Source organism: Ustilago hordei (genome assembly GCF_900519145.1).
Source record: "Ustilago hordei strain Uho2 genome assembly, contig: UHO2_contig_07, whole genome shotgun sequence".
In the NCBI taxonomy this organism is placed as follows: domain Eukaryota; kingdom Fungi; phylum Basidiomycota; class Ustilaginomycetes; order Ustilaginales; family Ustilaginaceae; genus Ustilago; species Ustilago hordei.
Genome location: NW_024545289.1, coordinates 615,854 through 630,436, shown reverse-complemented (window position 1 = coordinate 630,436; position 14,583 = coordinate 615,854). Strand labels below are relative to the sequence as shown.

Genomic DNA, 14,583 nt, shown 5'->3' with positions numbered 1-14,583 from the left:
GAGACAAGAGTCAAAGGAACCATCACTGGTCAAAGGAGAAGGAGCAGTGTATAGGAAACTGGCAAGCAGGTCCTGAGGAGGAGGAGCAGTGTCGAAGGAGTCAACACCACTCAGGAGGCACAAGGGTACCAAACAAGCAGCAGGATAACAAGGAGGAGGAGCAGTGTCGAAGGAGTCGACACAGCTCCCCATAGCAGGTTAGCAGTCCGGATATAGATAGAACCAAAGGCAGTAGTCCACTGTGGTCCGGGGATCACTTCAAGCATCAGTCAACACACTGGACACTCGTGTTGACGCCACCAACCTTATCACCAACACCATCAACCTCATTATCATCGACATTCACCAACCTTATCACTAACACCATCAACCTCATCATCATCAACACTCACACCAGATCTTGGTGTCATCATAACCTATGCATTGATATTGATCATGCTGAGCTACCCCTGAATGGAGTGTCCACAGAGGTCAGCCGAAATCTATGATAGTATATACAACGAACACCACCCGCTGTCACTGCGCAACTTGATAGTTGCTGAATGACTAGCTTGTCGAGACAGATACCGAGACAATAGCTGTCGCACAATTTGATAGTCACCGAGTATCTCGACAGACTGACCTGGGTTTCAGGTGCAAGACCCCTGACATCCTGCTTGCTTGGCACCCCTGTGCCTCCTGAGTGGTGTTGACTCCTTCAACACTGCTCCTCCTCCTCAGGACCTGCTTGCCAGTTTCCTATACACTGCTCCTTCTCCTTTGACCAGTGATGGTTCCTTTGACTCTTGTCTCTCAAGCCCCTGAGTGGTAACCATCTGCATGCTCCTTGAGCTTGGTCCTCTTCGTGGCTGTGCCTGCTCCTTGAGCTTGGTCCTCTTCATGGCTGTGCCTGGCCCTCCTCACATATGGGCCCAGTCCTCCTTTGCATGTGAGTCTGTAGGAGTCCATGGTCTCCATGGAGACTGCACTATGACCATGCTCTCTACTGGTATTGACTAGATCTCCAATACCTGTGCTCCTTCCATATGAACCAGTGACCCTCCTGCTTCTTGAGCATTCAGGCCCATGACACCAATCAATCTGGTGTGCCCTCCATATATTGATCTGTTGCGCACCCTTCATACATTGCTCCATTGCATGACATTCCCATGACTGCCATTGATCAATTTGGCGCACTCTCTTGTGCTGGCCTGCTGACCCTGTGACAAGGAGCACATCTGGGGTGATCACATATGTTTATGGGTGTCCAGTCAGCTGGAGATCACATGTGCAGAAATGCATAGTGCTTTTGGCAGTAGAAGCAGAATTTGTCACAGCCTCTGAAGCAGTGTGAGAGGCATTGTTCTTTTCATATTTGCTACAAGACTTGGAGATCTTGGATGCAGGGCTGTTACTCTGCACCAACAGCCAAGGGTGCATCCAGGTGAGTAAGGACCCAGCCAAGCATTGGAAGTTAAAGCACATAGACACCTGATACTGTTTTGTCTGGGATCACTTCCAGGAGGGTGATGTCACAATTGATTTTGTTGGAATGGCAAGCAACATAGCCAACATTCTGACAAAGCCCCTGAAGGGTGTCAACACAGCTCACCTTGCTTGGTTGCTGGGGCTGGAGATGCTGTCAAAGGGGGGAGTTGAAGTTGTGTCAGCATTCCAACCTGGATATGTGAGCATTAGCCAAGACACTGTCAGGGGTCGCGCACCTGAAACCTGAGATCAGTAGTAGTATCAGTACTATCACCGATTCTGTCGAGTTATGTGACAGCGCTAATGGTATTATGATTCCTAGTGAAATATGTGACAGAACCGTCTCTGCCACTTTTCTCGTTGGGATCTGTAGTTGTATTGATTTTATGACAGATTTCGACTGACCACTGTGGACACTCCATCCAGAGGTAGCTCGGCATGATCAAACTACGATATGACTCTAAGTGAACTTGAGGTTGACACCAATGGTCTGGTGTGAGTATGGATTGATGACACTGACATGAGTGTCCAGTGTGTCGACTAATGCTTGAAGTGATCCCCAGACTGCAGTGGACAACTGCCTTTGGTTCTATCGATATCTGGACTAATGGTTTGCTAGAACCGCCTTCGGACATCAGGAAATGGTGATACAACACATGTGCTTCGATGAGGAGCAATCTATTGATTGCAACTTATGCTGACTGAAAACTAATGAGTACTTATGTTTCTAAAGTATTGACTAGTTGTATGGTGAGTAGAGTGGATGAGAATCCACTTGACCATTAGTGACAAGAAGGTGTGGCTTTTATACCTCTTTGCAGTGTTGCCTGCGTCACTGCTCCTGCTCTCTCTCCAGAGAGTACCTTCTGCATCGAGTACCTCACAGGAGTCTCCAATGAGGCTCCTCCTCCTCATTGTGCCATCCGTCTGTCTTTCTTGAGCTGTGCCAACTCCATCAACACTGCTCCTCCTCTTTATGTCTTCCTTGCTGGTTTCTCTTACACTGCTCTCCTCCCTTGGACTGGTGACAGTCCCCCTTTATTCCTATCTTGTGTGCCCCCAAGTGGTAACCAGCTGCATGCTCCTGAGCTAGGTCCCCTCTTGGTGGTGCTTGGTCCCACTACTTGCATGTGAAGCTTCACCACACTATCATCCTTACCACTGATCTCCACGGAATCTGTGATAGGATCTTTCCTACTACTGATCCTGGCAGAATCTGCCATACCCTTTCTTCTATCACCGATCTCAGTGTGATCCATAGTACCATCCTCTCTCATGCCAATCTTGTCATTGTAGTACTATCCTTCCTTTTGCCAATCTCAGTGAGATCTGTCATAGGACTGGCACTACTACCAATCTCAGTGAAGTCTGTCTCAAATCCCATGATCTGCCCAATCCCTTGATCCCTGTGCTCCCTTCATATGAATTTGACAGATCTTCTGGCCTCTGCGCATCCATTCCCATGACAGACACCAAGGGGCTGAGAACATGCACAGGTGTTGAAGACAATGAGGCACATGAGGGTTGCCATACCAATGGATCATGTGCTATACTGCAGAGGGTGGCAACTCAGGGGCCCTATAGGAGATAGCTCATCTCATTTGGACATGATCAAAGATAGCAATAAGGTATATATATGCTCATTGAGGATGTAACTGATGAACAAGAAATACAAGACCTTTCTCAAGAACATATGCCTGTGGATACGAGCTTGTTAGTAGCTCCGGACAGCATATAGCCTTGGTATTCTTCAATTAATACTCTAGTTTTCGAGGGCAAAAAAAAAAAAAACTGAAACCCCCTACTGGATTTTCTTGACCCTGGATTTTCAACTCTCTTTTCTCGTCAATACTCATCATCACTGTAAGCTTATGTATCTCAGACGCCCTGCTTCCATCTGCTGTCAATTCTACTTATACATCCGACATTCTTTCCAGCTAGACCATGGTTGTTGCTTTAACTTTGTAGCAAGCATGGTCAAATCCATGTTGAGTGTATCTAGTGTACATTTCTATCTCGTAAAGTCATAACACTTCCGCAGACTGTCTTCCACCCTTTTCCTGATCTTCCCTCAGCATTCGCTCGAATGCCGCACTAGGATTGAGCTCGTTCTCGATGCTCATACTTGCTCGACCCGACTGTGAAATGCTTTCTCGTGGCGTTGCTTCCTCTCCAACATTGAGTCGTCCCCCAGCTTCTGCGATCGATTGTCGTTGCGCTTCGGCCAGATCTCGCCTCTCTTGCTCTTCCGGACTGATAACGGTGCCGTCTGCGTTGCGACGACGACGACGACGTCTACGTGGAAGTGTGATGAACTTGGGCATGGGTCGTTTTTCCAGGTCCATGGCAACGTTGGTTGCAGCCTGCAATGCTTCGATCCAGTCGACAACGTGACGATCGCTGCGTGTTTGGAGCAAGAACTGCTCTCCTTCAGCACGAACACGCACGACGTGGCGACGCTTGAGGTAGTCGGCTGCGAGACCGCTCTCGGCACCTTGAAGAGTGTAGTTGCGGATCAGACCGTTCTTGGAATCAAACTGTGTGCCGGCTTCCTTGTTCTTGAATGCTTCGTTGCGATGGTTACCCAAGGGAGTGTGCGAGATGGCTTCACGCGCAGCAGCGCCAAGTCCAATACCGGAACCCGATCCATTAGATCCATCCTCGTTCATAGGCTCAAGATGCACATGAACACCCATCATCTCACCCCATGACCCACTGGCAGCATGTCGGTCCACACTAAGATCGTTCTTGTAAACGCGCAGACTCGTGCCGTGCAGAACAAAGTACTGTCGCTTCCAGCTACGGTCTTTAGCCTGAACACCAGGTGCCGAGAATTCCATCTTGCGTGGCAGGTATCCTTCGATGTGAACGCCACAGTAATACATGGGCAGCTTCTCCTTGCCTTCCTCCTCTCGCGGCAAGATGACCTGAGGACCGTCGGGTCGGTTGTGAATGATCGAGTACGGTGGAGGTTCAGCTCGCATCTCGAACATCGATCGTCGACGGCCGAGGCTGGGCGAGGCAATCGAAGCCGCAGACGTTCCGCTCGTGTTGATCGGTGCCAACCCATCTTTCTTACTGTAAGCTGGAGTTTCTGATGGCAGGCGTGGCGTGGTCGGCGTGCGCTGCGCTTCGATTGGCGAAGGCTCAACGATGATCGGACGAGAAGCAGCTGCGGTGTCGATCTCGAGGCGGCGCGATGCTGGACCCAGCAAGTCAACAAGCGACTTGGATTTTTGCTGATAGAGGCTGGGTGGCGCCGCAGTGGACACTGCCATGCCGTCTAGTCCGACGATCTGTCTAGTGCTCGCCTTGATGGAGGCTGCAGCCGGAGACGAGGGCCTCTCAGATGCAGGTCGATCAATGCTAGGCTCTCGGCTCCTCGTTCGATCGCCTGCTGGTGTCTGGTGTGGAGTCAAAATGCCAGAAGTGCTTGGTCGACTGCTACCGGCGGCAAGCCCGGGTGACTTGCTGCGATCGATTCCGGACCTCGTCGATCCCGAAGCAGCTTGGATCTGTCGATGCAAGACCAAAGGTGGCAGAGCGCCACCAGGCGTGGGCATGGTTCGGGTGGGAACGGGACCTGAAGTCATGCTACCTGAACCGGGCGTTCGCATTGTTCGCATGCTGGCTGAAGAGGGGGCACGAGAGCGGCTGATGATGGAAGGCGAAGGCGGAGGAGCATCGCCGCTCATTGTACCTGCTGTCGTGGCACGGTTGCTGTTGCTGGTAACTGGACGAGCGGCAAAGTAGGACGACTCGGATTGCTCCTGACGAGCACGGGGCGTTGGTGCAGCGAACATGCGACTGCCACCGTAACTGGGTGTAGGCGTCTCGAAGGGCGTGAAACCGGCCGCATTGAAGTTTGTCCAGGAGTCTCGGCCTACGTTCTGATTGAAGAGCCCATTGCTCGTGCCTGGTGCGCTCGATGTCGAAGGCGTAGCGTCCGCATCTTGCTCCGCGAGTGAGCTACTAGGGTTGGGAATGAAGGAAGGAGCGGGAGGCAGGATGAGCGACTCCGTGGGTCGGTTGCGATTGAGGCCGCCTGAGCTACCTGTAGCAGCCATGTGGGCTGCCAATACGCGGCGACTGACAGCAGGCGAAGGGTCATCGTCCGTCTCGTCATCGGTCTCGGTGCCCATATCGTGATAATCAGAAGTCTGACCTGTAAGATCGTCCTCGTCCTCGTCTTCGCTAGCTTCTTGCTCCCCTTCACTTGTCTCTCCCGCGGTGGTGCTGTCGGTGGTGCTTTCGGAACCAGTGCGTGCAACACGGTGTCCATTCGAGTTTCCCTGGGAGCTGCTGGTAGTGCCTGCAACGGTGCGCATCGAGTTGAGTCGTGGCAAATGCGAAAGGGCATTGCACGAGCGTGCCGGTCTCTGACGCGAGGGGAGCGAATCGGTGCTTTGCCCTGGCGAAGAAGTTGTTGCTGGTGCTGTTGTTGTCGTCGTGGAAGCTGCGGTCGGAGACAAAGGTTCAGGGATAGTATCACTGGCTTCTCCAGCATCCTGCTCTTGGTCGATGCCGTGAGAAGGACGAGGCTTGGCAAGGACTCCAGTAGCCAAGTCAGCGACGGCTTTTGGCTGCGTTGGTACAGCCCCACTTGCGACCGATTCAGGATAAAGTGGAATGGCGACAGTAGGATCGACCTCGCCGGGGGCAAGCTCTGCCTGATTCGATCTGCGAGCGTTGCCGGGAGCGTTCCAATTGACGGTCGACGACATGCCTGGATATGCGACAGTGCCAGGTGTGACTGAAGACCGCGTGTCAAAGATGCCGTGGCGGAAGATTGGTGAGGCTGAATCGCCATTGGGCGATGGGATGCCTCGTGCCGTGGCTGGTGGAGTATCGGATGTCTTGCTGTTGCGAGACAGCGTCCTGTTCATGAAGGTGCGTGCAAACGAGTGGGTGGAGCCTCTAGATCCTCTTCGCTCGCCATTGACATTGTCGACGTTCGGATTGGTGCTGGTAGCACTGGCACGACGCAAGAAGTTGAAGCTCGGACGGCGACCCAAATTGAGTGAAGGTGAGGCAGGCTTCTCTGGCTTGTTGAGAATTGCCGTGGTCGCCGTCGTTTCTATTGGTGGCAGCGCTTGCGGTTCGATGCGATGTGTAGCCGTGCTGGTGGTTGCTGTTGTGTTCGAGTTGTCCTCGAAGTCCAAGTCGAAGAGGTTGGTGCGTGGTAGATGCAAACTCTTGCGCGGTCGAGTCGCCTCTTCACGAGCGAGGGCGAGACTGTTGCGTCCTTGATTGGCGGCGGGACGCATGCCAAGCACATCTGTGGAGGCAGAAGCCCAAGGCTGCATCGAGTTGGGCAAGCCACGGTTGCGGTTGGGTGATGATGTTGGAGCATCGCTGCCTCGACTAGCAAGACGGCCAAAGCTGGAAAAACGGGAGCGAGGCTTTGCTTGCGGTGATGACAAGGGCGACCCATCAGCGGCACTGCCACGACGACTGCTACCAGGCAGGCTAATGCGGGAGAAGAACTTGGAGGCAGAGCCTGATTGCGAAGAGGTTTGGTGCCTACCATTAGCATCGGAAGTATTAGGTGGCTGTCCGTTGCCGATGCCGGCAAAAGATGCGCTTGAAACCGCGTTGGAAGACATCTTGGTCGCTGCTGATGAGCCGCCGAAGAGGGAGATGTGTCGAAGATCAAAGGAGACTCGGCCGGTGCTTGAGGGTGGAGAGGTGGCTGACTGAACTGTCGGTCTAGGTCCTACGTCGTCAGTGAATGCCACAGATGTTCTCGGCGATGGACCGGTTGCACTGAAAAGATAACCGTTGACGAGAATGCCTGTTGGCTCGTTGCCACTGCCGCGACGGCTAGCTAGACCTGTTGCGCTGCCGTGAGCGGAAGAGGCGGGAGAAGGAAGACCGGTGCGAGAATCGCGGGCACCACTAACAGATGTGCGCGGTGAGATGCACGGACCCAACGAGGTGGGAGGCGTCGGAGGAAGCGAGCAACGATGGTTGTCAGAGTCTGTAAGCGAAGAAGAAGGCTCGACAGCCGTGGACGAGGAGACCGCTTGAGGCTGGGTTCGTCTGAGCTGAGTTCGACTCGACTGGTCAGTGCTATTCAGATGGGGGTTGGAGTGCAAAGACAAGTCATGCTGAGAGCTGAATGGAGCAGTTGTTGGCAAGGCAATGTGGTCAAGCTGAGTCGTTGCTAGTTGTGATGAGGAAAGGTTGGGAATATACGCAAGCTTCAAGGTGCTCTGGGAAGGTATGGTAGCAGCAGTGGTGGTGACGTTGGTGGTGGAAGAGGAAGTAGACAAAGATGGAATCGGAACAAGCGAGATCGGAGCAATATCGGCACCAAGGACCGAAGATGAAGATGTACAGGAGGAGGCAACAGGTGGGGGGGAAGAACAATGAGGAGAAGGAGGAGGAGGAGGAAGAGGAGGAGGAGGAGGAGGAGGAGGAGGGACGGCAGTGAAAGCCGAAGAGCTCAAACGATGTGTGGACGGAGAAGCAGCGTGGGCAGTGACAGTAGCGATAGCAGCGATAGCAGCAATAGCAGCGATAGCAGTGGAGGAGGAAGATGGCGCTTGAGCGGCAGTCAGAGTGGACTGCGCATTCTGCTGTTGCAAATGCAACTTGAACGACTCAGGCTCAGCTTGTGCAGCTGGTTCTACTGCTGCTGCTGCTTGTGAATGGGAACGGCGAAGGACAGGAGAGCCAAAGCCAGGGCCAAGAGAAAGAGAAAGAGAAAGGGTTTTAGCTTGGGACAAGCTGTCAGACAAAACGTCCGAGGGGGCAAACGAGTCAGCAGCAGAAGCAGCAGAAGAAGCAGCGGCAGAAGAAGCAGCCGAAAGAGCACTGGGAGCAGCAGAGTCGGAGAAACAAGAAAGAGCATCATGCTGCTGCTTCTGATGAGTTTCGGCAGCGTGTTGCTCCAATTGCTGCTGCTGCTTGGAAGCTGACGGACCAGATGCCGGAGTTACATCTCCAGGGATTTCTTGCACGCGTGACAAATTGTTCAAAATCAAAGGCAAAGAACAAGTGTCGTCTTTCTCTGCCTTCTCGCGGCGATTTGTCAAATTTGCGTTGCCGATCGGACGACCATTTCCAGCTTCGAATTTCGACGCTAGCGAAGAAGCAGCAGATCTAGAAACAGCATCATGACCCGCCTCGGCAGGAAGTTGCTTTCCTGCGCCTGCGCCTGTTGCTGTTGCTGTTGCTGTTGCTGTTGCTTTGGCGTTTGCTGTCAGATTTTCGCCTCCACCTGCATCGTGCGAACGAGCCTTTGAACGCGAAGAAGAGATGCAATCCTCTTTGTCATTGTCAACAACAGCAGTGGTGCTTGCTATAGCCTTGATTGCGTTGCTCGCCACGTCTGCATGTGGCAATTGATGCGTTTGAGATTCACGCTTTGGCGACGCCTTTGCTTTGGTCGGCAATTCCGTTGTGATGGAAAGAGTATTGTTATCAGCACCATCGGAAGAGCCGTTGCTAAAATACCTGTGAATCGCATCCCAATCATCATCTTCCGAAATACCGTTGGGTAACGCCAAGAACGATCGGCAAGGCCGAAAAGCCTGACGAGCTGCTGCGCTAAATTGACCCGAGCTTCGTCGTTGTGATTGTGGCTGTTGCTGTTGTTGTTGCTGCTGCTGCTGTTGCTGCTTGGCAAGAACAGAGCCAGGAGCTGGACTAGCAGCAAGTGAGATGCTCCCGCTGGAAGTGGCTGATGAAGGAACGGACGACGAAGCTGCTGAGCCAAAGTAGAAAGAGGCCCGACGACTTGTCCAATGCTGGCTAATGCTAGAGCGAGATGAAGCGGATTCGTGGCTTGGCAGACTGATGTGAGAGACGACACTACCTTCACTGCCTCGTCGAGGTTCAGGACGTTGGTCGGTCTGGTAGCTCGGAGGAGCCTCTATTGTCTGGCCACTTTGTGCGCTGCTGGAGCTGTCGGTACGGAAGCTGGCAAAGAATCGATTCCTCGTTGCTGTGCTTGGTGTGGCATTGCCAGAGAACGCTTCTGCCGCAGCTCCGGTAACATCGTTTTCGCTGTCCTTTTCCAAGGTGGTAAGGCTTCGCAGCACCTGGCTCCTCTCTCGCGAGTCCATAGCAGAGTTGTAGATCGATCCAAGCCCTTCACTGCCACCGACAGGTCGACCCCAGTCATTGACGAGCGTGTTCGAGACCGACTTGCCTCGTGGTCGGAGAATCGTGTTGCTGAGGAAAGCTGAGGTTCTTGACCTGTTCGGCTTGCGTGTTTGCGCTTCTGGTCGAGCTGCAGCGGCAGCTGATGAGACTCTGAGACCACCTGAGCCGGAAAGAAGAGTAGGAGCAGGTGCCTCTCCACCTGGGACAAACTCAGCCTTGGACGACGCCATTGTTGTCGAGTTCAGGTTCGGTCAGCGATACCTGCCGTCGTGCCGGCTCTGCAGGTTGATAGGGAAAGACTGCCTGGATGTTTGTGGATGACTGCCTGGACGTTTGTGGATGACTGCCTGGACGTTTGTGGATGACTGCTGAGTTCAGAGGAATGTATGCAGCAAGTAGGCTGGCTGTCGTCCCCTTAATCAAGTAAGTGCTCAGAGGTGGAGGGCAGAGCTACCAGCCTCGGGGCGCTTAGAGTTGCCGTTGGACCTTAGACAAAGCACTTGAGGTTGCGATCGAGTTGTGATGGAATCGAAATAGCCTGCCTGATCGGCTTCCGTCCACGTCTTTGAAGGCTCGAAGATTTGAGGGATCGAGTACGGATAGTTGGTCATGTGAGAAGAGGCCAATGCTCTGGACCAACCGGAGTTGGAGGGAAACAAACCGTTCTTGATGAAGCCAAGGAGCCGACAAGGGGGATTATGTCAGCTTCGGTCAAGCCGAGTTGACAGAGTGCCGAAAGAAGACCCCTGAACCGAACTGTTCGAGAGCAAGCTCGAGCGGCGTGTTTTTGAAAAGTGTAAAGCTCACACCACAAGAAATCTGGGGTCAAGGTGAGAGACTACGCTAAGTTAGCCAAAGCCGAAGGGGTAGCAAGAGCATTTAGCTTCACAGTAGCTTATACCTTCTCCCTTCATTCCCGTACTATTACCTCCACCTTGACATTAACTTCACTTCATGTGCTTGCATTGCATTGCATTATACTCTCGTCTACGGTCCTCCTCCTTTTATTTTTATTTTTTTATTTTTTTTTATTTTTTTTATTTTTTATTTTTTTTGCGCTTTTCTCACTCCGATCTTCAGCTTCGCCAAATTGTGGAAAAATGAAACAAAAAGCAAAGAGTCGTTTTAGTTCAAGATACATCGGAAAATCTCCAAAGTTTAGCCAATTGCCGAACCTCGTGATAGCACACGCCGCTTATTCACGAGCTGACTCAGACACGTGAGACGCACGAAGGATGACATGGCAACGGTCCAGGAGCTCTGTCTCACAGGGCCTGCGCAGAAGACCCTAGACAGGCATTGGGCACGTTGTGTGCACGAAATGCGAAATCGGTCAGAACAAGCCCATCCAGCAGATTTTGCCAAATGTCCAGCGAGAAGGACCCATTGATGCATTGTGAGTCGAGCAATTGCATACAAGCAACAGGATAGCTGGAGGAGGCTTATTGCCATTGTCGGTGGTGAGCGGAAACATACGGAAGGAGACCATATGCAAACAAGGGGTCCAAGCATAGGAGCATGTGGTGGGGCTGCCACTACACACATATGTCAAAGGATCCACATGGAGTGGGAACAGGACAATAGAGGTGTCCACATGGGGCAAAAGTAAGACACTAGTAGTGTTCACATGGAGCGGGACATAGGAGGTGTCCACACAAGGTCACGGGTGCACACAGGTCAAGGAGATGTCCACATGACCAAGGTGGAGCAGGAGGAGCAGGAGCAATGTGTCATGGGATGGGATGTGCAGGAATCAGGAAGATCCATCAAGACATATGAAAGGAGCATGGGAATCAAGGAATCAGGCAGATTGTAGGACTTGTAATAGAGTCCACCAAAATTTGTAGGAGAAGTGGCTCTAAGGCAGATCTCATCTAGATTGTTATGAGCACTCAGGGTATCATGAATCACACTGGAATCTGCAATAAACTGGATCATATGACAGGTCCTGTGGAGATCAATGGCAAGGATGTTCATATGATAAAAGGCTAGAAGGGGAGGACACCTGGGGTCACCACCAGATGAGGTAGGGGCCCTACATGACATGGAAGTCAGTCCCAGCAGGTGGGTACCAACAACAGCAAGTAATGAGAGGGGGGGGGGGGGGGGGGGGGCAAGTCACCACTCAGATGAAGTGGGATGGCCCCTGACAGAGATGAAGCAGCAAGTGGCCATCTGTCCACAAAGGTTGAGGGATACAACATGAGCAGAAATCTAGTGTGGATGGAAAAGCAGTGAGAAAGAGGAGGAGGAGACATGGAGCTGAAGGGGCCTCACAGGACAGGAGCAGTGTTGTGGGTGACATTGCTGGGATGGTATATAACCATGCTCCTCATCATAGCAAGCGAGTGGATCCCCATCCACTCTACACCATACATAACTAGTTATCACTTCAGCATAAGTATATATTAGTTTCAGTCAGTGTAGTTGCAATCAAGTAGATTGCTTCCATTGTAGCACATGTGTTGTATCACTGCTCACTGACATCTAAAGGTGGTTCATAGCAAACCAGCAGTCCAGATAAAGATAGAACTGAAGGCAGTTGTCCACTGCAGTCTGGGGATCACCTCAAGCATTCAGTCAACACACTGGACACTTGTGTTGGCACTACCAATCATCTCACTTACACCAGACCTTTGGTGTCATGCAATACATTCAAGTTATTGATCATGCTGAGCTACCTCTGGACAGAGTGTCCACAGTGGTTAGTCGAAACCTGCAATAGCAAAACCATTACTGCATCTTCGAGCAAGAAAAGTGATAGAGATGTCTCTACTACCTATCTCGCCAAGAATTGTAATACCACAAGCATTGTCACATATCTTGATGGAATTCATAATAGATGCAGTTCTATTACAGATATCAGGTTTTGGGCATGCGACCTCTGACACAATGTCAAGGAGGCGCTTGTCACCGGAATGGTTCCGTTCTCCGAGTCCGGAGCATTTGGGAGTGAAAATGCTTATACTTCAGTGTTGTGTGAATTGGGTTATGTTGCTTGCTTTGTCCTTCTGTAGATCACTTTTCCGACCTGCGAACAGTGCGGTCGCTTTGGACAATAACGGCAATAACAGCCAAAGAAGACACCTCCTCTTTATCCGCAGTCTGCACTAGACGTCAGCGAATCAATCATCCTGTTCAGCACGGTTAAAAAAAACTCCAACATTGTAACAAAAGAAAAGTCGCCGCAAACCACATGGTCGACAAGGTCAACAAAGCACTGCCTTTTGTCTTGCCGATGACATTTGTGTGTTGCCTTTGTTGCCAGCAGCAAATGGTTGCATGAATTTCAAAACACGGATCGCATGACCATCTCGCCCACGAGTACGAGACCGAGTGGAGGGAACAAGTCAAACGACTTCATGCCTGATTGCGTGTTGACAGCCGCGAGCGCCCTTCCCGCCGGATATGAGACACGAGGAGTCATCAATGAGAAAAAGTGGATCGCATGGGTCCCCAAGACTGGTGATCGGTGAGAGTCGGAGCACAATGTCACTGCTGTTTTAGGACAGAAACATGTATACTCAATTGAATAAGAGAAAGAATGTGGCAGGAGCCTCGAGCTCCCCACTTGATATACAGCATGTGCATAAACTGTCCCATAATTTTACATGTCACCATACATCACTCTAATGCTCAATAGCCATAAGTTGTATTGCCACACTGTCTGATATCATCTGAAAGTGCTTCTTCTTCTCTCCAAGACTGTGGAATTGATATTGACATTGACTAAAAAAAATTGTGCTATGAAGAAGAGCCGAAATTTTTTTTATTGTGGGACAGTTTATGGAGCATGCTCCCAAATGGCAACACCACTCCATTCCTGACCTTGTGGGCTTTTGACTACAATGAAACTTGCAATGTAACTTGGTGGGCACCTTCATACACATCGAAAGTAGTGACATGGAAAGTTTCAGCTCAATCAGATGACTGTGAGCGATCCAGCAGCACTTCCAGTCTGACACCATCATATCTATACCATCATGCCAAAAACCACCCCAGAGAGGCACCGATTGGCACTCTTTCACATCCAAATTGGGGAATCTATCCATTCAGTTGCAGAACAACTTGGTATGAGCAAGTCTACAGTGAATCACATCAGCAAAAGCACCTCTGCTGATGTTCCAAAGTCAAAGGGGGGCTGGCTGAGAAAACTCCAGCCTTGTCATGTTTGCTTCCTGGATCACTATTTTGAGCTCAATTCAACCTCCACAGTCAGGAAAGCATGTCAAGCACTACAGGAGATGTTTCAAATCAAAGCATGCCCAACCACAGTAAGAAAAGCACTTCATTACTGTCATTACAAAGCATGAAGGTTAGTGAAAAAACTGAAGCTACTCAAGAGACATTGCAAAACCCATTTCAAATTTGCTAATGAGCACAAGGACATGACTGTTGAGGATTGGAAGAATGTGGTATGGTCCAATGAGACAAAGATCAACTTCTTTGGACCAGATGGTAAGCAGTTCTGTTGGATTAAGAATGCCAGCTTCAACAGCAAGCTTGTCAGGCCAATGGTCAAGTTTGGCAGTGGCTCCATCATGATCTGGGGCTGTATGACATGGGAAGGGGTGGGAGGTATGCACTTGGTGCTGGGTTCAATGAATTCAGACCAATACATTGATATCTTGAATGACAAGCTTTTGAAAACAATCTCAGATTTGCAGCTTCAGCATGCATACACTGATGTCACATTTCAGCAAGACAATGACCCAAAACACATGTTGAAGAAGACAATAATGTGGTTGGAAAGTAATAGCATTAAGGTTATGCAATGGCTGGTGCAGTCACCAGACTTAAACCCAATTGAACACCTCTGGCACCATCTCAAAATGCAACTTTCACAGTATAGTACAATTGCAAAGTCCAGGGATGAACTGCTCAAGAGATGTGAAGCTGAATGGACAGTGATCACTCCAGAGAGATGTAAGACACTAATAGAGAGCATTCCAGACTGCATCAAGGCAGTTCTGAAGGCCAAAGGAGGGAATATGAAGTACTAAG

At 50.9% G+C, this 14,583-nt stretch overlaps 1 protein-coding gene across 1 annotated transcript; it reads right to left on the bottom strand.

Moving 5' to 3' along the window:
* Positions 1–3,491: 3,491 nt before the first annotated feature.
* UHO2_03979 (uncharacterized protein) lies at positions 3,492–9,809 on the bottom strand (the record flags this gene model as incomplete). Its single annotated transcript, XM_041559936.1, has 1 exon — positions 3,492–9,809. One exon carries the CDS (start codon positions 9,807–9,809, stop codon positions 3,492–3,494), a length of 6,318 nt encoding a protein of 2,105 aa, XP_041415870.1.
* Between the last annotated feature and the right edge of the window lie 4,774 nt (positions 9,810–14,583).